General features: G+C 39.7%; 2 protein-coding genes across 3 annotated transcripts in view; one reads left to right on the forward strand and one right to left on the reverse strand.

Annotated features, from left to right (window-relative positions):
- MCPH1 (microcephalin 1) overlaps nucleotides 1-24981 on the reverse strand; it is a 227980-nt gene that overhangs the window by 50421 nt on the left and 152578 nt on the right. The window lies entirely within an intron of this gene.
- Nucleotides 23251-24981, forward strand: part of ANGPT2 (angiopoietin 2) — a 71511-nt gene continuing 69780 nt past the window's right edge. For both annotated transcript variants that reach the window (XM_074991179.1, XM_074991180.1), the window contains exon 1: nucleotides 23251-23874. In XM_074991179.1, the coding sequence (XP_074847280.1) occupies nucleotides 23587-23874 (288 nt within the window). In that variant the 5' untranslated portion in view covers nucleotides 23251-23586. The remainder of the gene's footprint in view (nucleotides 23875-24981) is intronic.

Genomic DNA, 24981 nt, shown 5'->3' on the forward strand with positions numbered 1-24981 from the left:
AATACATTTAGTATTGCCAATCAGAAATGGTTAAAAAAAAAAAATCAAGATTTTGGTGTCCTGAATCATGATATTTGAAAAACATTTAAGTCTGGGTTCCTTCTATTTGCCAGGTGGTTTAGGAACCACAAGGTCACGAAGTCTGGGGTTTTTCTGCCTTACTTCCTTAAAAAAAATGAAAGCTGATATTCTCACTTAATCTCATGAGTCCAAAATGTGGGCTTTAAAAACAGTATCCATCATGAGAGTTGGCAACACTGAATATTGTGTGTCTATAGTAAAACTTCATTTTTTACCATAAGTGGAAAGTTATAACTGGATGCAAAATTGTTAAATTCGCCCACTAATTTAGGAACAGATGTCTCATTTTCAAAAATGACTCAAATTCATAGATTCCGAAGTCAGAAGGAACCTATGAGGGCAGCGGGGCTGGACTTGATGACCTCTCGAGGTCCCTTCCAGTCCTAGTATTCTATGATTCTATGAATATGATCATCTAGTCTGACCTCCTGTATGGCAAAGACTATAAAACATTCTCAAAATAATTCCTAGAGGAGATATTTTAAAAAAAATCCATTCTTAATATAAAAATTATCAGTGATGGAGAATCCACATGATCCACAGTAAATTGATTAAATGGTTAATTATTCTGTCAAAAAATTATGCCCTATTTCCAGCCTGAATCTGTCTCATTTCAACTCTCATCCACTGGATTGTTTGACCTTTCTACGCTAGACTGAACATTTGTTCCCTATATAGCAGCTTCCAGACCTTAACCTCACCCTCACCTTAACCTTCTCCTTGTTAAGCTGAATAGATTGAGCCTCTTGACTCTTTCACTAAGGCCTACACTTAAGTCTTTACGCATACTTGTGCTTCTCCGAACCCTCTCCAATTTATCAATTGCCTTCTTGAATTACGAGCACTAGAACTGAACATCTATGCCAAATATCCACCTTCTGTATCTCTTGCTCTTCAGGATGTACGGAATCATAGAATTCTAGGGCTGGAAGGGACCTCAGGAGGTCATCTAGTCCAGCCTCCTGCCTAAAGCAAGATCAACCCCATCTAAATCATCCCAGCCATGACTATGTCAAGCTGGGACTTAAAAAGCTCTAGGGATGGAGATTCCACCACCTCTCTTGGTATCACCTTCCAGTCCTTCACAACCCTCCTGGTAAAATAGTTTTTCCTAATATCCAGCCTACACTTCTCCCTCTGTAACTTCAGACCATTGCTCTGTTATCTGTTACCATTGAGAACAGTCTCTCTCCATCCTCTTTAAAGTTCCTTTTCAGAAAGTTGAAGACTGCTATCAAATCACTACTCAGTCTTCTCTTCTGCAAACTAAGTAAGCCCAAATCTCTCAGCCTCTCCTCATAGGTCATGTAGTCCAGATCCTTAATCATTTTCATTGCCTGCCGCTTAACTCTCTCCAGTATGTCCACATCCTTTTTATGCGGGGGGCGGGGGACAGAACTGGACACAATACTCCAGATGAGGCCTCATCAGAGCCGAGTAGAGGGGAATATTAACTTCTCTAGATCTGCTGGATGTGCTTCGCCTAATGCACCCCAATAAGCCATTAGACTTCTTAGCTACAAGGGCAGACTGTTGACTCATATTCAGCCTTTCATCCACTGTAATCCCCAGGTCCTTTTCTGCTGCACTGCTTCTTAGCCAGTCAGTCCCCAGCTTGTAAGAGTGTTTCGGATTCTTCCATCACAAGTGCAGGACTCTGCACTTGTCCTTGTTGAACCTCATCAAATTTCTTTTGGCCCAATCCTCCAATTTGTCTAGGTCACACTGGACCCTATCCCTTCCCTGCAGCGTATCCACCTGACCCCTATCTTAGTGTCATCTGCAAATTTGCCGAGGGTGCAATCTATCCCCTCATCCAGGTCTTTAATAAAGATGTTGAACAGTACTGCCCCTAGAACTGATCCTTCGGGCACTTCACTTGAAACCGACCGCCAACCAGACACTAAGCCATTGACCACTACCTGCTGGGCCTGTCTGTCAAGCCCGTTTTCTATCCATCTTACAGTCCATGATCCAATCCATACTTCCGTAACTTATGGGCAAGAATATTGTGGGGGACTATTTCAAAAGCTTTGCTAAAGTCAAGGTATATCACATCCATTGACTTCCACATGTCCACGGAGCCAGTTTCCTCATCATAGAAGCTAATCAGGCACGACTTGCCCTTGGTGAACTGGTCAGCAATTGGTCAGGCACAACTTGCCCTTGGTGAATCCCTGTTGCCTACTCGTGATCACTTTCCCCTCTTCCAAGTGCTCCAAAATGGATTCCTTGAGGACTCCCTCAATGATTCTTCCAGGGACTGAGGTGAGGCTGACCGGTCTATAGTTCCCTGGATTGTCTTCCCTTCCTTTTTTTAAAAATGGGCACTACATTTGCCTTTTTCCAATCATCTGGGACCTCTCCCAATCTCCAAGAGTTTTCAAAGATAATAGCCAAAGGCTCTGCAATGATATCTGCCAATTCCCTCAGTACCCTTGGATGCGTTAAATCCGGACCCATGGATTTGTGTGCATCTAGCTTTGCTAAATAGCTCTTAACACATTCTTTCCCCATCAAGGGCTGCCTACCTCCTTCTCATATTGTATTGCCTAGTGCAGTAGTCAGGAGCTGACCTTGTCCATTGAGTACTTCAGCCTTTCCCAGATCATCTATCACCAGGTTAACTTCCAGTAATGGCTCCACAGCCTCCCTGATACCCCTTTTATTAACATATCTGTAGAAGCCCTTCTTGTTGCCCTTCATATTCCTTGCTAGCTGCAGTTCCAATTGTGCTTTCTCTTTCTTGATTACCGCCAGGCATTCTCCAGCCAAATATTTATACTCCTCCTTACGCACCTGTCCAAGTTTCCACTTCTTATACGCATCCTTTTTGAATTTAAGCTTGCCAAGGATTTCCCTTATAAGCCAAGCTGGTTGCCTACTATATTTGCTTTTACTACTGTGCATTGGGATGGTTTGTTCCTGTGCCTTCAATAAGACTTCTTTAAAATACTTCCAGTTCCCTTGAACTCCTTTCCCCTTCATATTAGCTTCCCAGGGGATCCTGCCCATCATTCTGTCAGGGAGTCAAAGTCTGCTCTTCTGAAATCATGGGTCTGTATTTTCTGATCACCCTTCTTCCTCTTGTAAGAATATAGGTTATGTACAGGTTATGTTCATTCTATTCTAGATGTGTATGAATTCCCCTGAGCACGGTGGTGAGAGATTTTTGCCTTCATTGCATCGGTAGGACCTGCTGTGCTGCCTCCTTAAGCACCGCACTCCTACACTTATTCAGATGCCACTCCTACACTGATTCAGGTGCCACCAGCCCTATGTCCTCTAGGTTCCTTCTTACTAGTGAGCATACAAGTATTAAAACTTTAGGTCAGAACTAAGTATTTCGTTAGGGCTGTTTTGAGAAAGAAGGAAAGGACGAACAAAGAAGTTAGATGGCTTTGGCAATTTTGAGGACCCTGTTGTCACACCTCTCCTCCGCTTCATGAAAATCGGATTACAAATATGACTATATACAACTCAATGACACTTTAGGCAAAACAGTTCATGTAATCTATCATTCAAGAGCCTGTGATCTCATGAATGTGTATATTCTATTTTTGTGCATGTATTTTTCTTGTATGTGAGGTTAGACACATTAAGTAGAAACCTGTTTTATTAGTCTAGGTATTCCAGTAAAACCCATTAATGATACTTTGGGACATTAATGGCTCAACAATCAAGTCAACAACCTATGAATAACTTTGTTTTACCTCTAAGCCCAAACTGATGCTGGAACCATTTTGGATCTGGTACTTTTCCACTTGAGGTGAGAAAAGTTTGAACTGAACACAAATAATTCTTGCCTGCTAGGACTTGAAATACTAACAACTAAAACACTGAACAAGTACTTGACACTAACTACTTAAGAATCAACTATATACAAGACACAAAGCCCAATGACAAAATTTTCTAGCCTTTGCTAAGCAAGGAAAGGTGTTCAAACTTACAGGTAGTAAAAAGGAAATGAGAGGGAACAGGGCTGGTATTGCCTGATACACCAGCACATAAACACACAAATTAAGCGGGGGAGCCAGTCATCCCAAAAGATACCACTAAGACAAAAATCCCAGTGACTACTCCCATGGGTGTGTGCATACATTCAGAATGGAATCAACATGAGGAAGCACTCGAGGAAAAACAGACCATGCCTTCTAGTTCAGCAGCCAGTCTTTCCAACCTTGGCTAATGCTGGAAGCCTCAGGAGAACACAAACCCTCCACATGGCAACAGGACAGGAGAGTAGTATGTTTACAGAGTATGGTTTCCCAAACTCGGGGATGTGCCCCCATGGGGGGGTGTAAAAAAACTCTGGGAGGGCATGAGGTGACCCCCCCACTCATCATTCCTCCACCCCAAGAAAGAGCCAGCCTTTGGTTCTGGCTCTCAGTCCCTGCCATTTTACATGGGCGACCTGCCAGAGCTGCTATAAAAAGCAGACAGCCAGTGAAGACCCACGTATTGCTAGCTGCCTCATATAAAGATGAGTGACTGAGGGTTGTGGGGAAGGAGGAGTAGGATGGGGTTAGATGGATGGCTGGAGGTGGCTGGCTTTGGGGGACGGGGGGGGCAGGGCTTGGGCAGGCAGCTCATGGGGCTCAGGCTGGCAGCTGGCCCAGGCAGTGTGGGGCTCAGGTGGGTGGCTGGCCCCAGCAGCATGGGGCTCAGTCAGCTTGTGTGGGCAGCTCTGGCAGCACAGGGCTTGGGCATGCGGGCAGCTGGCATGGGCAGCTCTGGCAGCTGGCAGGGGGCTCAGGCAGCTGGCCAGCTGGGGCTGCACCAGGCACCCGCAAGGGGCCAAGAAAAACTATTTGTGCTCACTTTTAATTTCAAATAACATTTTTATATTAAGTTTGTGTTTATTTTAAATTACAAATTGAATTAGTTTGTTAAGGGGGGGAGTTGAATGATGGTAAAGAAGAGGTTGGGGGGCATAAGGGTTTCTCAGAAATCAAAAGAGAGGCATGAGGCCAAAAAGTTTGGGAACCACTGCTATAGACAGTAAAATTTTCATGATCCAAGCCATGTGTCAGTTTACAAAAAGCACTTTATAAGAGCTAGATATTATTATGCTCTAGCAATGAAGAGATAGTGGCCCAGCAGATTTAGAGGGGGCTGAATTTCCTCGTCATAGTCCAAGAGGCACTGCCCAGTGCAGGTCATAAAATATGTGAATACAAAAAGTAATATCTCCGAGGAAAAATGTTTTCAAATAATGGATTTATTTGGCCAGTCAGAAAACAACCAGCCTTAAACTAATAAATTAAATAGGGATAAGTGTTTCATTCTGACTACACATATAACAACCCTTCGTAACGGTAGTTTATGTATTACTTATCATGAGATGCCTCCTGTACAACATTTAATATTATAAAAGTGTTAATAAGGAAATTTAAAAAATGTCAAGACAAAAAATCGTGACTGAGGAGTCAATGAATTAGAATAACCTGCCTTGTTGTGAGTGTTCAATCAGCAAAAATAGGCCAAACTGTAGAGCAGTCTTTATCTTGTTACCATAGGTAACATAGTGATATTGTAGCTCTTAGAATGCTACAGAACATACAATATTGATCTTATTTGTCTGAATACAATACAGTCACACCACTATTGGAATGTAATTTAATGTTAGGATGTCTCATGTTGAGAGGCTAACTGTTGCTAACATAATATAATTTTAGATCTTGTGTTTAGCAGTTTGCAGACATTAACGTGTTCTTATGACTGAAAGTTTCAGTTTCATGACTGTGGGAAAATGCATGATTTATCTAAATCTGTTAATTAGATTTCTATGTTATGGGTATAGAAATCTTTGCTTTAAGTGCTTTTTCCATGAAGGTCTACGAGGAATATTTTTCTAAAGGCAAGCGGTGGGATTTAATCACAGATGAAAATAACCTATTAGATCATCTATGCATACTGCTGTTAATTCAGGATTTTTCTGTATAGTACATTCCAGAGTTGAATAGATCCCAGTACTTAGAACAGCTTCTTGATACTTGGAATGAAATTAAGAAAATGAAAACGTAAGCTATGATTCTTCAGCTAGTTCCACGTGTTCTGTGGAAAGGCAGGAAGTCTGTCACACCTCTAAGGGTCACAGCACAGAGCTTGCTCCTCAGTGTGGGGAAGCCAGGATAGCTTTAAGTCATCCTTGTATCATCATGATCCTGGCAGGTAGAGAGGTTGCGGACAATTTAGGTAGACATGAGACCTCTCTAAATTATGACACAACAGCCTGGGGAGGCTATGAACTACCACACTGCTTGCAATTTCTCTATTGTGGTTTAGTGTGATCTCATGCCTGCCTTGTATACCAAGTTTACAATGGGCTTGATGGCTGTCTTCCACAGCACCTCCTCTGGGGGAATACTTCCCCAGACACTAACAGAGATTTAGTGTCCCTTTACATCCTGTAGGCTTTTTTATCTGGCACAAAGGAGCTGAGCAAGGGTGAGAATGTCAGCAAACTCCATTCCCTTTATGATGGTTATGCCCTTTGATACCTACATTCAGTTATATCTTCATTTAATTATCATTTAGCAGCAAGTCCCTTTCATTTTAACTCATGATGAATACCCTCCTTCTTAATTATCTATCTTGCTCACCTCTGAATCCCAACCAACTCTTTGACCAAGTGAGAATCAGTCAGAAAGGTGAAAAAGAGACTAAAATGAGAAAGCCTGGAACAACAGTACAAAGAATAATAGAACACTAGGACTGGAAGGGACCTCGAGAGGCCATCGAGTCCAGCCCCCTGCCCCAATGGCAGGATCAAGTACTATCTAAACCATCCCTGATAGACATCTATCTAACCTGTTCTTAAATATCTCCAGCGATGGAGATTCCACAACCGCCCTTGGCAATTTATTCCACTGTTTGACCGCCCTGACAGTTTGTAACTTTTTCTTAATGTCCAACCTAAACCTCCCTTGCTGCACTTTAAGCCCATTGCCTCTTGTTCTATCCTCAGAGGCCAAGAAGAACAAGTTTTCTCCTTCCTCCTTATGACTCCCTTTTTTTTTCTTTCTTTCATGGGGCTCAGGCTGGCAGAGAAGAAAGAGAAGGAGAACACAGAGCAAAGTCATCAGACTTTACCATCAAAAGTATTTCATTTAAATTTGTTTGAGAAAATGAAACTCAGCTGAAGACTGGGACAACCACATTTTTTTCTAGTCAATCTACTTTGAATTCTTAGCTGGCTGAATACAAATAATCAGATTTTTTCCCTAGCCTCCATTTCAGACCATGCTGACCTTGTGGCACAAAGTGGTACTGTGCCAGAATTCATGATGTGTTTGATGATGAAGACAAAATAGAGAAAGAGAACTATATCTAGTCTAGAAAACTGGTTTATAAAAGGCTTTTACCTCATCTACACAACTACAGAAAGAAAGTTATTTTAAAATGGATTCAGCAAACAGACATTTCTGAGGCCTAATCGGCCAAATACTAGGGCCTTATTCCAGGAATGAAATTTAAATTGTTTGAGATGGAAATTTTTAAACCACAATGCTTCATGCTCCTTTCCTCCAGATACCATGTCACCTTATCAGCTTAAAACTATTTACTGAAATTAATAAGAGTAATATTGAAATGTGGTTACCATTATAATCACTTGATAAAGAAAAAATGATATTTGAGTGGGGAATTTGGAAAAGAAGGATATAAACTTTTAAAATAGACTCAGCTCATCAGGAATGTGATGAATTACATCTAAAGTTACTAATGTTGAGGAACAATGTCAGTCACTGACGATTATGTCAACATCCTGTAGGATATCATTAATGCAGTAACTAATGATAATGTATCACATGATTTTAAAGGTGAATTCTTGGGAGAATATTTTAAAATAGAAATTTGACAGCTCTCTGATTGCCTCCTTTAACAGAAGGAACTGACTCAAAATCATGTGAGAATATATAATTACATGAGTTTTTTATAATAATAATCAAAATGGAACTTTAGATGCAATAGATAAGATTTCTACTTCTAATGCTCACGTGAATCAAGATTTGGCTGTGGCTAAGTTGACTAGGGATTCTTCTACTGTAAAGACAGATTTGAAAAGTGTTTTTTTTTAAATTCCATTTAAACAAGGTTAAATACAATGCATAATAAAACATCATACTAATGTTTCAAACCCTACCTTATCAATGACCTAGTAAAATCTTTTCAGCTGAAATGCAGATTTATACAGTTAAAAAGCAAATGAGCAGACTGACTGCTTTATACTCTGATAAATTGGTGATTTGTGTTGAGAAGAAAAGTTACCAAATTACAGACTGATATTACAGATTCGTTCAGCAAGATAAACAAAGAGCACACTGGAATGCAGATTCTTACACTGCCACATAGAACCGGTGGTGCTTTTTAAAATTACACAAGTTTTTTAAAATATATATATATAGGTTAGAGAACTTTTTTTAATTTTGTGTTCTTAAATCTCTCTTTGGTTCTTTTTGGTAATTGCTGGAAAACATATTATAACTGAAATATGAATGGTGTAAAAGAAGTTTCCAAGAGCCTCCAATTCAATTTGTTAAATAGTATTTAATGGGGTACATTCAAAGGAAGTAAGTTTAGATAAAGAAAGTTGTTGTACCTATTACTCAGTCTATAGACAGGCAGGCAAGGTGTTCATTTGTGGTCATTAACTGGCAGATTGTGATGTGTTTTCTCAAGCTGCTGATCCACATCAATCAACCTTTGCTAGCTAGTGTCTGCTAGTTATAAAAAACAACATTTCTTTGTCAGTTTACACAGTATGATTTTTTTTCCTTATAACTTGGGAAACGTAGCTAATCTGTGACTGTGTAATTATATGGCACTGCAGTGCAAACAGGACAGGAGTTGCAGTTGTGCATTCCATCATAACTGTGTCAGTTTCTGAGTTGCATGTGCTATAAGACTGTGCATTCTTAACATGGTATCCAAGTTTTGGTCACTTCCAGTTTTGTCCTTTTGTTGACATGAGAAAAGAATAACACCTCACCTTATCAAAACAAAAAGGCAGTTCAGTAGCACTTTAAAGACTAACAAAATAATTTATTAGGTGATGACCTTTTGTGGAACAGACCCACTTCTTCAGATCGTAACCAAGAATGCTGTTTTGGTATGGTTACGATCTGAAGAAGTGGGTCTGTCCCACAAAAGCTCATCACCTAATAAATTATTTTGTTAGAGTTTAAAGTGCTACTGGACTGCTTTTTTGTTTTGATAATATACATACTAGCACGGCTCTCTCTCTGTTACATTATCTTATCATAACCAAATACAATAACTGAGAGGCAGCCATGTTAGTCTGTATTCTATCACAACAAAACAGCAATCTCATAGCACTTTAAAGACTAACAAAATAATTTATTAGGTGATGAGCTTTCGTCGGACAGACCCACTTCTTCAGATCTATAGCCTTAACAGAACAGACTGAATAGAACTAAGTCTATTCTGGTAAGGCTATAGATCTGAAGAAGAGGGTCTGTCCCACAAAAGCTCATTACCTAACAAATTATTCTGTTAGTCTTTAAAGTGCTACGTGACTGCTGTTTTGTTTTGATAACCAAAGCCAGAATTGCAAATGTGTGTACGGAGAAGAGCTGGGGTGCATATTCAACTTGAACTTATTTCCTGATTTGTGTGTTTAACTGCTGCATGTATACAGTATTTTCCACCCCCATCTTCAGTATGTAATTTTTTAAACTGGTTGTGTTAATACCAGAAATGGTAGAATTTCAGTTTTGTACCTCATCTGAAATATGGCACCTCAACTCCATCCATGCTGGAGTATACAGCTATGTTAAGACATTGCTTCAAAACTGTTTTATAGAAAATAGTGCCAGCTAGAGAAATGCTTGATGCTGCTCTGGGTACATCAACATTTACTAGGAAACCGATCTAGTCAGGGTTGATCTTCTGGAGTTCGATTTCGTGCATCTAGTGGAGACACAGTAAATCCAATCATCAAGGCTTGACAGTTGCCCCATACCCCTTCCTTATTGTGAGAAGTAAAGGAAGTGAATGGGAGAGTTTTTCTCATCGACCTCCCTCAATGAGGATGGCCAGATAAGTAGATCCCAGATAAATGGATTCTAGTTATACAACTTTAATAGCTATAACTGTGTAACTAGGATCAGCTTTCAGGTCTACTGCAGACCTAACCCTTCAATATGAGATCTGGATGGCTCATGGAACAAGGAGATTCTATTAGTCTAACATTTGCGCTGCATAAAAAGAGATTTCCTTTTAACTATTTATAAAGCGCTACATGTTATTATCATCAGGTGCCTGCTTGTACTTGTATTACAGGCCAGACACATCACTAGTACGTATTTTGGAGAATAAAGGATAATAGTGGCATTTTTTTCTCCCCAAGTGGAAACAGGCAAGGGATTCTTAGCCTTCTTGCAATGTCTCACCTCCACTCCTGCTAGTTACTGACAGGGCTGCCAAAACTTCCAAGGTTTGCCTGGAGTCTCCTGGAATTGGACAGTTTCCCAGATATTCTGGAAGTCAACCCGTGACATCAGCCACTAAAAATCTGGCAGTTCAGCAAAGCTAAAGCAGGCTCCTTACCTGTCTTGGCCCCATGCTGCTCATGGAAGTGGCTGGTATATCCTTCCTTATGCCCCTTAGGTAGAGCAGAGTGGCAGGGGTTCTCCCCACACTGCCTCTGCTTGGAGGGATGACTCTGCAGCTTCCATTGGCTAAGAAAAGCAGTGAAGGGGAACTGCAGGGGTGGTATGTGTCCCACCCCATGAGCCCAGGGATGTTGGGGCTACTTCTGGGAATGGTACAGGGCCACGGAAGGCAGGGAGCTCCTCATAGTCCCACTGTGTCCACAGGGACTCTGAGTTGTCTGAGATAAGTGCTACCTGACTGCAACACAAAGCCCAACCTCCACCAACACCCCAACTTCCTGCTTCAGCTGTGAGCTCCCTCTCAGAGCCTGCCCCCCCAACCTCCTGAGCCCCCTTCTGCACCCAAACATCCCTGCCAGAACCCCCACCCTCTCCTTCACCCCAAAACCCTTCCCAAGCCCTGAACCCTCTGTCATATCCAAACTCCCTCCCAGAGCTCACACTTCCTCCTGCACCCTAACCCCTCAGCCCAGAGTGCCCTCTGAGACTCAAAACCCTTTGGACTGAGACAGAGCTCACACAGCCTCCCACATCTCAATTTCTGCCCCATCCTGGTGAAATCAAGTGAGGGTGGGGAAGAGTGAGTGATGGAGGGAGGTAGGAGTGATAGAGGAAGAAACAGGGAATGGAGTGAGCAGGGGCAGGGCCTCAAGCAAAAGGTGGGGCCAGGAGTGGGTCAAGGGTTTTCGTCTTGAGACAGTTGACAACCTAGTTACTAACACGTTACTATTACTCTATTTTGGATCACCACATCCCAGGGGAACGTTCACAATCAAGCTTAAAGGAAATACTTAATAAAAAGTCACCATTTTTATTTACATTAGAAATGGAAAAGACTTTCATTTCCTAAAGATCTGACCTTTAAAACATAAGCATAAAATCCTTCACTTTGGTCCTCAACTTATTTAGTTGAGTCTTTGTAACACATGTTTATTTCCTTGTTCATAAACCCAAAATAATGATGGTAGCAATCATCAGCAACTGCTACATAGCTAGCAGGGGACATTCAAGAGCTTTGAGGTATGGTAAGATTATGAGTCACCTGAACATGTTCTTTAGTAGACGGGAAGATAAAGAATCAATCATCTTTAGCAGAGGCAAGTCTAGTTTACAGTGGCTATACACATTACAAATGTGTAGAATGTGTAGCCAAATACATAGCAACAAGTATGACTACATGAAAACCCCTGCCTGCTTGAACTCTTTAAAAAAAAAAAAAAAAAGGTTAACACATGTACTGTACTTTTTTCTTGAGGGAAACAGATGTCAGGAACTAAGTACCTTACTACTGCCATAAATGTCCTCTCCCTGAAACCTTTGTTTATTCCTATTGTACAGCTTCTCACTTCCTTTTCAATTCTCTCTTTGACATCAATTTTTCTTTGAGTTCTGAACCTTAAGTTGAAATAACGTGTTCTTGGGAAGTAAGACATGCTGTGAATAAGTATACCATTATTAGATGAGAGATTCCATCACTAACATATGACTGGCTGGTCACAGCGATACTTAGATCAGAAGGGCTAAGGATGTTTGCCTAAAACATTTAAAAATGTATTGCTTTGAACAAGTTATAAAGCACAATAGACCTTTTTCTTTCAGCAGGGCTATTTTCCAACAGCATTCAGAACGCTTTCATATCCAATTGATTTATATTCCCCTTGTGCCCCCAATCAAAATCCCACAGGAGAGAGAACTGGGAATTAAGGCATATTTTTCACCAAGGATGGGGAAGATCAGAGCATATTCTACTTAGAGAGGAAGCAAGCAGTCAAAGGTCAAGGAGGATGGTCAAGGAGATTAGGAAGGAATGGGGGTCACAGGCCATCTGAAGAGCTTAAAATAAAGCAGGTGAGAGGCTCCAATTTTGGGTACAGAAATGAAAGGAGAGAGAAGACAACAAAAGAACTGGTAGGTGAGGACCCATAGGAAGAAAATCTAAGGTATAATAGAATTCAGGAGGATACACAGTTTCTCCAGGATACAATATTAAAGGCACAGTTGCAAACTATTCCAATGCAAAAGAGAAAGGAGGGAAGTGGCTAATATCCATCAAAAGCAATTTAATGATCTAAAAATCAGTGGAAACAAGGATGAGTACCGCAAGGGAGGTTTAGGTTGGACATTAGGAAAAAGTTACAAACTGTCAGGGTGGTCAAAGAGTTGAATAAATTGCCAAGGGAGGTTGTGGAATTTCCATCACTGGAGATATTTAAGAACAGGTTAGACAGATGTCTGTCAGGGATGGTTTAGATAGTACTTGGTCCTGCCATTGGGGCAGGGGGCTGGACTCGATGGCCTCTTGAGGTCCCTTCAGTCCTAGTATTCTATGATTCTATGACTTCCGATGGGGGGGAGTATAAAAGAACACCATAAGCATATCGGGACAAAATTAGAAAGGTTGAAACACAAAATGAGCGACACCTAGCAAAGGATATAAGAGGCAATAAAAGGGGTTTCTTTTAAATACATGAGGATAACGAAAAAGATGAAAGAAAGTGGAGGTCCTCTACTAATCAGAGACGAAGAGCTGCTAAGTGATGACATCAAGAAACTGAGGTGTTTAATGCCTATTCTGTTTCAGTCTAGGGAACTAGCTGCAGCAATCTTGGAACTATAATATTAGCAATTATCGTCAAGAACTCATGGAGGATGGGTGATAGCATGGAGGAATGGAGAAGGGTAAGTAGAGTACCTATCTTTAAAAAAGGGGAACAAAGTCTAGATAGGGTATTATAGACCAGTCAGCCAACTTCAATATACTGGAACAAATTATTGCAAAATCAAGTTTTACATTTTTAGATGATACCGAGGATATAAAGAACAACCAGCATGGGTCCGTCAAGAAAAAAACCCAAAATATACCAAAGCAATCCCATTTCCTCCTTTGATAACATTACCAGCCTGGTGGATGTGAGGGAAGAAGCAGACCTGATATATATTTGATTTTAGTAAGGCATTTGTATGTCACATGTGACACTAACATAGGCAAATTAAGGAAACGTAGTTTAGATGAAATTACTATAAAGCAGCAGTGCAACTGATTGAAAGGCCATAATCAGAGAGCAGGTATCAATAATTTTCTGTCAAACTGGAAGGGAATAGCTAAAGAGGTATGCAAGAGTCAGTTCTGGGTCAGGTACTATTCAATATTTCCATTCACGAGTTGATTAACTCACTGAAAAATACACTAGTAAGATCTGCAGATGACAGCATGGTGGGAGGGCTTACAAGCACTTTGGAAGATAAGATCAGAACTGAAAATGATCTTGACAAATTAATGAACTGGTCAAAAATCAGTACGAAATTCAGTAAATACAAATGCAAAATACTATTCTCACGAAGGAAAAAACTCAAATGTACCAAAAAGCTACAAAATAGGGAATAATTGGCTAGCTAATACTAATGCTGAAAAGGACTTGGAAGTTGTAGTGGATCACATCTGAACAAGTCAATGTGGTTCATTCTGAAAGTATATTAACAAGAGTGTCATATTTAAGACATGAGTGGTAACTGTCCCCCTCAGCACAGTAGAAACCTCAGCTGGAGTACTATGTACCATATTTGGGTACCATATTTTGGGAAAGAGGTGAAGAAATTCAATAAAGAGATAGGAAGTATGCTGGAAATGGAGATAATTAAAAACTCAGACACTCCTTAAATCACACTAGTTGTTATGGTTCCTAAGAAGGATAGGAATGTAAGGTTGTATGTTGATTACAAAAAAACTCAAGACTGTCACAGTACCTGATATATATATCCCACGGCCATAATTGATGGTATGTTGCATACTTTAGGCCAGGGAAGATATCTAATTACTCTAGACTTCACAAAGGGATACGAGGCAAATCCCTTTAGACAGAGTAGCACAGGAAAATAATCCATTTCAATTCCTGATTTGGGACTTTATGAGCTGAATGTGTTACCTTTTGATTAATGCAAAAGTCACCTTTCAGAGGCTTTTTAATCAACCTTTAAAGGGACAGGCTTATATTAATGATATTGCAATATTTAGCAATTCTTAGCCAGGTCATAACCCTTGGGACAAGTACTGGCAGGACTCAGAGATGCAGGACTCACTTTAAAAAAATGTCAAAATGTAAACCAGAAGGAATCACAGGACCAGTTTCAGGTCAGGTAAGAGATGGCCAAATTTCTTCCAAGCCCTTTAAAGTACAAATCTATTGTAAACTGGTCTTTACCCCAAACTTATAAAAAGTAAGTCCAAACTTTCATAGGCTTGGATACCTATTACCGCTTAGTTGTACATGGTTTCACTGGCATCACACAAGTTGGTGTGTACACTGTTCTCTTGGGAGCAGCAGATGCACCATTTCTGTGAGTGTTCAGTGTAGAAGGGGCTTGACATTATAGAGAAATGCTTGAAAGGACTCATGGATTGGGGTACACCCATCATTAATCTGCATTGGTCAACCATGCCCAGAGGAAAGTTTGGGAAGGCTAACAAAGCTAGTAGTGTCAGGCATCTGACATCCACGTAATCACAAGCAAGACTTTTGTGCTGGAGGCATTAGGATAATAAAATGACACTCACTGCTGGGTACCACAGTTGGGCAAGAAATAATGGGCTGAATCTGCAGGAAGAGAGATTTTAGGTTAGTTGTTAGGAAAACCCGTCTTACTACAAAGGGTAGATAAATTCTGGAACAGGCATTCAGGGGACATTGTAGAATCTGCATAATTAGAGATTTTAAGCACCAACAGCACAGTAATGCGCAGGGATGGTCTAGATTTACTTGTTTCTGCTTCAGTGCAGACCTCTGCAATTGATGATCTTTTAAGGTCCTGTTCAGCACTATGATTTTATGAAGAAGGAAGACTCTGAAGGTCTTCAAAAAACTCTAGGATCCTGTCTGAAGAGGGAGATTAAAATGTGGTAACAAATGTGTGTCAGGTATAGAGGACATCTGAGTCACTCAGATGAGTCAAGAAAAATAAAAGTAATTTTGTTATACGCTTTTGTAACTAATGCTCCATGGCATTACATCAAAACAATATGGTGAATTAGCAATTGTCACAATATAAATGTCTAAATAAATAAATTTCTAGAATAAACTTATTTCAAGAAATACTACCACTTGTTTACATGCATAACAAAAGAGGCTGGTTGCAGTAAACGTCTTGACTTTTTAAAATAAGTTAATAGTTTTGCACCATAAATTTAGCAAACTTAATAGGAAATGCATCACAAAAAGTCTATGCTACACCAAATCTCAGATAATAAGGTGATGGTCATGGTATAAAATCCTAGATAAGCAAAGTGGTAGGAATTTACTGCTTACTTCAGAAATGATTTAGACTTGGCTCAATTTAACTGTGAGGCATGAAGAAAATACATTCATTAAGCTCACTGAAACAAAATATTTGGCATTCCTCTCTCTTGGGGGTCGGGAATGGGGAGACTGAAGACTAGATGGCAGCATTATCAGTTGACTTGTTAGCATTTAAAGCAATATAGCTGATTTTAATTTTATTAATCTTGTCTCTGTTTGCATTTGTTTTTGAGAGGCATATCAAAAAACTGAATGAAAGAAAATATTTCAGTCACCAAAGGAAATTACAGGCTAATAATATTAAAAGAAGCCCAGAATAAAAAAGGAGGTCCTAGCAGAAAAAATTGCCATGTCTGAAATTCAGGTACCAGCAATCTACAAAAAGGGTTTTATGATTTTAAAATTTATGACAAGATTTCAGATCTCTTAGTTGCACCTTAGAACTTTATTTTTGAAGTCTAATCCTCTCATATCAAAACAAAATTTCAAATTATTCAGAAATGTTACAAATATTACCATAATAATGAATCAAATAGTACTTCTGCCTCATTATCATTATCTTCTTATTTTGTCCCTCAGATTTAATTTCACTGAAAAAACTTGAATTTAAGAGTATTAATGTGACAATTAATTCTCCTACAAAATTAACAGCCTCAAAATGAGATGGAGACAAAATTCTGAACATACAGAATAAGAGTCAAGATTTTCTTATATTACTCCACAAACTTCTATCCTTCATTTAGTATCAAAGGTCTCACAAAAGTGCCTCTACTTGACTGTCAAACAGAAGCTGTGCAGCTGCATGCAACATGATAATTGGAAAGATAATATTAGTAGTCTTGCTTTTAACGCAGCTTATAGTGTAAGAAATAAAAACAGAAATAGTTGAGTAAGGGAAATTAGTTTCCCAAGAAAGGAAATTGCCCGGAGCACATCTGGAAAGGGACTTAAATGCTTAATTTTGGCAAAACATACATTTCACTCCTTTTTATAAGGTGAATTCTGTAAAGTGAATTACCTTTTTAAAAAAGGGAAATATCTAATTTTTACTTTAAATACAGTAGGCAGTATTTGCTATTTTATGTCAAAGACTATATACACGTAACTAAATGGCAATCAGGATGACTAAGTAGTGCAGACTAAGCAACACAAATCCAGTTTGGATGATAGGAACAGCAGATAGGAATAAGGGGATTTCGATGTTGCCGGGGTCCTTTTGAAAAGGAGCCCCGTCTGGACAAACCATGCGGCAGTTAGCCGTGTCAATTTCGAAATGCCACAGCTGCCGACATTCTAATGAGGCGCTGAATATGTATTTCAGCACTTCATTAGTAAACTTTGAAATGGTCATTTGCATGGCCATTTCAAAGTTTTGGGCTAGTGTAGACATAGCCTTAATGAAAGTATTGAGCAGCAACTATCACTAATCTGAACTATAATATTTTTTATTGAATGTTCTACTTAAATGTACAGAATCCCAAGCCAAGTTATTTAGAATCCTCCTATTTTAATATGTTTGACAATCTTAAAATGGGATGCTCCTTTTCACTGTTGATAGGACTCAGATCTGCCTGTCAGTTGTGGAATAAGCCCTGCTGTCCAAATAGGAAGGCTCTAGTTCAGTGTTTCTCACCTGTGGCCAGTAATACAAAATAGATCACAGCCCTGTTTTAACAGGGCCACCAGGGATGTCGTTAGACTTGCTGGGGGCATAGCCCAAACCCCACTATCCAAAGCCAAAGCTTGAACCCTGTTGCCAGGAACTGAAGTCAAACCCCTAAGACCAGCAGCTGTGGCTGAAACCAAAGCTTGAAGACTTCAGCTCTTGGCAGGGTTACAGGCCCTAGTGCCTGGGGCTGAAGTCCTTGGGACTTGGCTTTGTCCCCCCGACCAAAGTGGTAGGACTCGGGCTTTAGCTACCCCACACAGGACGGAGGGGCTTGGATGAGCTCAGGCTTCAGTTCCCCCTTGGAGTCATGTACTAATTTTTATTGTCAGAAGACAGCTGCAGTTAGTGTTCCCTGTAAGCCATGTACTTGTGCGGCTGTGCACAAGAAATCACATGCTGATTAGCAGAGTGCCCACAGCTAAACTTTGTTTCTATTGGTTGGGCCCATTTGTACATGCCATGGTGCACATTAAAAATATATTCCTCACCAGCGAAAAACATTAGCAAGAACATTTAGTTACAATGAAAATTTAAGAACCTCATGACTCCTCAGCGCCGTACTTATTTCTCCTCCTTACCAGAACTTCTGGGGACAACAACTTATTTTTAAACCTCCTGTACATGTCACACCAGTTTTCTACATTCAGCTTCTTCCCATTTCCTTCCTCTTGAGCTATGGCTAGTTTGTCTTTGCAGGAGGTAATTACTTTGGAGGCCTAACTTTCCCTCTTCTGCCGGGAAAGCTGCTCTGAAATGGATGATAAGGGCAATTTTCAAAAGGATGTGCCAAATGTGGCAACTCTTTTCAACATAGGGTTAAACAGAGTTTACATTCATTTTGTTGGCATGATTCCTCGCTTTCAGCTTCCTACATGATGGGAAAGGCTAAGTTACCTGCAGCAGAAGTCTGCCAGCCCAGATGTTGAGCCAGAGAAGTCCTCACTGTTATACCCAAGGGAGATATCCAACACACTTCACCACCAGACACATGTAGTGGACAGCAGGGAAGAGCAGTCTCTCCCTGTGCAGAAGGCACTCGATTAATACTCCAGAAACAAAAAGTTAGCCATAGTAATGCACCTAGCCATGATCCCAGAAGAGGTTGCTGTGCTGGGAATCTGTGGACTGGCTAATTGTTTCCATCTGGAATCCAGCCAGCACTCCTGAGAGAGATTCCAGGACTCTCCACCTTATTCTTGATGAATTTATGAATGCCAGGGCACCACTAAGGAGCCACATATTCAACAGAAATATTAAATTGGTTAATCTTTCTGACATTCAAACCACCAAATTCCTTTCCTGTGGAGGTCCAAGGTATATCAAGCATTTTTAACCAGGGTTCTTTACTCCAACCTTGCTCTAGGCCCCTCTAGCCTTCAAAGGCTACGTCCACACTACTGTGATCTGTCAACAGAAGTTACTATTGGAAGATATCTTCTGACAAAACTTCTGTTGACAGATTGAGGCCAGACATGTGCTCTGTCAAGGAGAGCAGCCAGACTGCCCGGCCACTCTCTTGACAGAATAGCCAACCAGAAGCACAGAAGACAGGGCTACCTGGTGTTCTGGAAGCCTTTTTTGTTGACAGAGTGTCCTCCAGAGCACCCACAATGGCTTTCTGTCAACAGACTCTCTCAAGAAAGGTGTCCTGCATTCTGGGGGAATGCAAAATGCTGTCAACAGAAGCGCGGCATTCTGTTGATTTACTGTTGACAGAATGCATTTGTAATGTGGACGCTCCATGAGTTTTGTCGAAAAAACTTTAATGTAGACGTAGCCAAGCAGCCTATCAGAGTCACACTCCTACAGTTCCCAACATAGTAGCAGGTTCAACTCTCAAAAGCCAAGGCTTAAGTGTGACGGTTCTCAGTGTACCCAAGAGAGAAACTGCACCAGCCTTTACTTTGTCTCAAAAGTTTTAAAAAGTACATCTAACCTGTCCTTGAGCTCACTTTGAAGCAGTCCCCTATTGTGTCTAGCCCTTTATCTCCTGAACACTCAGAAATACCAGCTCTGTTGTCCCCAAGGGAACAGTATTCACACTGACTCGTATGATTTAACTCAGGATCAGCAGCACCTTTCTTGATATCACAGCTCAAACTTAGTTATGGTGCAAACAAGGAAAAACTGATTACCCAAAGATTCATGACTCAAGACACTGTGAATAAGGATAACAAGGGAAAAAAAGGGACACCATATAAAACAAACTCATAGCACATTTTCTGGAGACTAAAATTAACAGGCTAATCTCATGTACAAAGATGTTTATTTCACCCAAGCCTTTTGCAGCATCTTCAACCAAGACTGGTTGTGATTCCATTTTCATGAATGCAAATACACTGCCTCTTTACCTTCAAGGAGCAGGTCCAGTGGGTGCCCTCATTGCTTTATACTTACACCCAAAAATTCAGTCTGTCCTGAGACATAGTATAATTCGATTGCTTGTTTTCCCTGTTGACTTTACAAACCTCTCTGCTGATTTAGTAATAGCTAATTTATATCATTTACATACTAATATAGAGAGACGTGAATAAACATCTTTTGTCTGACAGACAAAGCAGTCATCTCTGCTACAATAGACTAAAATCTATTTTCAATCTACATCCATGGCTCTTAGATATCACTTGTACATATATTTCATTATATTAATCACCAGAATGATGCTAGCTTTCAATTAAGGCTGCACATGGCTTTCTTTGGTGAACCAGAATCCGAGTATTCTTCTAACCCTCTTGCCAGTTGGCCTTCAGGGGTTGCTGGATCACATCCAGTCCCTTTCATCCTTCCCAAAAGCCCACATGAACTGAAGAGCAAAGATGTTCTCAGAGATTTAGTCGACTACTATATAGAGGAACGAACGCATCATCCTGAGTAAATCAGAACTGCCATCTTATATAAAATTTTTTCCAGAACAAGCACTACTTTATAAATCATCTCAGGAAAGGGTTCTTGGTTGCTCCCAGACTGACATCTTCTCAAAGTCCCTGTCTTCTTGAGGTACAACTCAAGCAATCAAAAAAGAAACCCTTTAACGAGATCAGACAGGTAAATGTTGCCCTCTACTTCATAAGAAAATTGAAGAAAGAAAATATGTGGAGTTCCCACCAAAAAACTCTGAAAAGTAAGACCAATCTTCCAAGTATTCCTCACTAGCAAAATGGAAACTTTCAGCACTGGAGCATGAAAGAGAGGGACAACATTACATGAGATATTTTCCTCTCCAGAGTTTTAAAACTAACTTATTAAGTGTCCTAAGTGCTTTGGGACATACAGGAGAGAAGCCAGTTTGACATCATCTCAGTAAAAATGTAAAGGAAAATCTGCATCCAACTTAATTCAACTTTAATAATGGGACTGACCCCATACCATCTAACATGACAAAATCAGCTTTATGACATTCAAAAAAAATCTAAGAGAACAAATGATTGTGCAGAATCCCTGAAGCTTGCCACAAGTAATCTCATAGCTTGAGAAAGAAACTGTTGTATAAACAGTAGAATATTTTTGTTAAACACACACGCACACACGGGGAGAGAGAGAGAGAAAGAGAGAGAGAGAGAGAGATTGAAGAGTAGAAACTTAAATTCTGTAGCTCCATCAACAAGCTTTTGGAGCATCCAGAATATTCACCAGCTTTAGCAGAACAATAGCAAAGTGGACATATGATCTCTGCATTCTCCCTATTTGGCAAAAAGAAATCTTGCACTGTTACAGGTTGTACCTCTCTAGTTTGGCACCCTGGGGGCCTGATCAGTGCCAAATGAGAGAACTTGCCAGAGTACAGGCCGTCAGTATTGGCTAGCAGCATTACCAACACTTCCACTGTTTATTGGGCTCTAAGAAGACATTTGGGGTAAATTACAGTTAAATAACAGCACAGAACACTGAAAGCCAGGACTGGTGGCTGTAAACAAACTTTTTGAGACCATGGGAAATTTGGCCACCTCCAGTCATGCTGGATGAGGAATGTTGCCAGACTAGAGACTGCCAGATTAGAGAGATTCAAACTGTAGATTTATTTTACAGTAAATATCCTTCACTATCATGCCATTAGCCTCAGACACATACATCAATTTACTGGGACTCAAAACATGGTCAACAGAAAACAAATATTCTTCAGTAAGCAAATCTGACATATTTGTTTTATATCTGATACAGCAGAAACTTAAGTCAAGCACATTTTGTCCCCTTTTCAGTTTTCAAGAAGTAAACTCTTTGGGTGATCGTCAGATAAACTAGTCACCAAAACATAAGGTGGACTAAGAAATCCCAACCACACACTGAGCAAACAGAGATTCTCAATCCTACAATTGGCTTTCTAAACCTTTATATAACTTTCATACCATGGAAAGAAAAACAATATTAACGTGCTTTGACAAAGAAAGATGTATAGGGAAGTCTGTAATGATGGTTCTTATTATGTAACATGGTTGACATACATAAATAGGGGATTTTGGTCTCTGATGCATATTATTTTGGAACCTTCTTTAGCACAACATTTACTTAAAATTAAAAACAATACTTAAGTAGAACAGTCCAGTGTGTGTCCAGACCCAGGGAATTTCTCCCTGAGAATTAATTCCCCAGCATGATTGTTTTCACAGCATATTTCTACAGCAATTTATTTTCCCAAGATTTTATTGGAATCCAACTCCTTCCTGGTGTTTCTTACCTGGTCATTAGCCTCACGCTTTTTGAAGTTAGCTGATCATTGCAGGACACAGTAATCCCTCTCCTTGCTATGGACACTATTAAATATGGTATTTTTCTTCACTTCCTACCACCACTGTTGACCGCTATCTGAGGTGTGATATTGGGCCAGTATGATCTAATATAGTAAATCATCTACTGCTATGTCATTTGTTGAGGAATTCCTACTGCTACTCTGTTTGATGCATTAGTCCCTTTTGCCCAGCTGGCTGACTTTTGATTTAATATTTAAAAATGAAAATAATTTAAGTTTGCCAGTTAACATCTATGACTAACATTTTAAAAACTGCTTTCAAGCTCTGTTCACTTTTTACATGCTTCACATGAAATATTCTGCTCTAATTGCAGTAGAATGTTTTTATGCATAATCTGTTCAGTTTCTGAAAGGGTAAACTGAAGCCTGCCTTTGTCAGATTAGAAGTGCGTCTTCCTCGTTTATATGAACTATTAAACATAAATCAAGCTATGCTGATCTGACACGTTTCAAAAGGATTTTTCTTTAACAGGAACAAACCAAGTTCCTTTTCTGCGCATATTTTAAAATGTTCGCAACAAATTTACAAGATCACACTGAAAACATAGTTGGAGCATGCAGAGCTAATTTTTCTCTGGAGGAAATTCTTAATTAGGGTTGTGCTAAAGAAATTCATGGGGGTTCTGTAAATGATCACTTTTTCAAGAGATTTAGTGCAGCATACCATGGAGCATTCTGCAGTGTGCTCTGATCTTTTTCTGCTTTGCAAGCGACCCCCCCTACAGGGAGATAAAGGATAAGCCAGGAGGGAGGAGCAGTTTAGCTACACATGTCTAGCTACTCTTATCAACTTATCATATAAGGAAAGGAAAGTGATTGATTCAGATACCGAAGCTGTAAAATCTTGCCAAAAGACAAGCAGAAGAAAAAACTAAAGCTTATTTTAAAAGGAGCACAGAACTTTCAGCTGAGACAGGGACTGTTTCTCTATCTGCATCTGACAGTTAAGAGCACAGCTGGAGAGAAGGCAGCACTTTTTTTTTTTTTCCCTAAACTAACTTTGCAGCTAAGAAAGTAAAAATAAAAGCCATCATTCAGATTACTTTACGTGGCAGTAAAACACTGAATTTCAAGGCAGGTCAGCTCGGTAATCTGAACTGTTACATATACTGAAAGTAAAATACTTCAGTATTTAAGGTTTACTGAGTTATCATAGCAATTAAAATGTGGCTGGCTGGTTACTTTACATTGAGCTGTAATCTTGTTTTAGCTTCAGGCTACAGCTCCTTTCGTAAAAGCATGGAGACTATAGGCAAGAAGCAGTATCAGGTTCAGCATGGGTCGTGCAGCTATACCTTTCTATTGCCTGAGATGGACAACTGCCGCTCTTCTTCTAGCTCCTATGTGTCTAATGCTGTGCAGAGGGATGCACCACTAGATTACGATGATTCTGTACAAAGACTGCAACTACTTGAGAACATCATGGAAAACACCACTCAGCGGCTAATGAAGGTAAAACTATAATTTCTATTCTCAATACAGGGTATGACTTACAGTATGCTTGCATTCTGTTACTAATGCTTCGTTTTCTACTTTTCTAAGTCTCTAATTTCACAAAATTGTCAACAAACTATGTATTTCCCAGTGAAGAGTTCATTTTGAAGTCAGGGATACAATAAGTAAAAGGGGAGTGAGAACTGTATTATTCTGCAGAACTCTGCTGTTTAGCTCACAAGCAACTCAGATTTAATGACAATAGTTTCTAGCAGTTATATATACTGTCTGCAGGCATATATGTGAAAAATCAAATGTAACAATGACAGTAAAAGAAAAACTTCATCAGCTAGTTATTTACAAACAACTGACAGTGGCTAGCTTATCTCTATTTAAAGTACACACAGTTTATTTACATGAAATATATTTTCAGCACATTGTACTGAGACCAGTATGTGACTTAAGAAGAGCAAGAATTCTGTGCCCAAATCTTCGAATGCTTCTTTCAATATCTCCAGTGACGGAGCTGTACTAAAATTAAGCTAGGGAAATGACAGAAAGCCCCATATCACTAAGGTCTCTTGCTTTCTGTAACTCTTCCATTCAAATACAGAGTTTAAGAAGGAACGTGTAGAAAAAATGTTTTTTTACTACTGCAGAAAGCATGTTTCTGTCCTCTGAATTCCTACAGATCAACCTGTTATATTTGAGCGAATACACGTGCGTGTGCTTACACATGCAAACACACACACACACACACAGAGGTACTATAGAGCCAAATAAGACAATATTTACATGTTTTACATGCCTAACAGACAACTTAATTCACTAATAAATGATGTTAATGTTAACAGAGCATACAAATGCATTCAGTTCCACGCAAACAAATTACATTGCTACAGAAACTAATTTAGAACTCCCAAAATATTAAGCAGAATATTAAATTTTAACTTAAACTTGACTTACACTAGCAGCTGTAACATTTTAATTTTAAGTATCAGAGAGGTAGCTGAGTTAGTCTGTTTCTTCAAAACCAACAAGAAGTCCTGTGGCACCTTATAGACTAACAGCTATTTTGGAGCATAAGCTTTTGTGGGCAAAGACCCATGAATAAATTTTAATTTT

This window comes from Carettochelys insculpta, chromosome 3 (assembly GCF_033958435.1).
Source record: "Carettochelys insculpta isolate YL-2023 chromosome 3, ASM3395843v1, whole genome shotgun sequence".
NCBI lineage: Eukaryota > Metazoa > Chordata > Testudines > Carettochelyidae > Carettochelys > Carettochelys insculpta.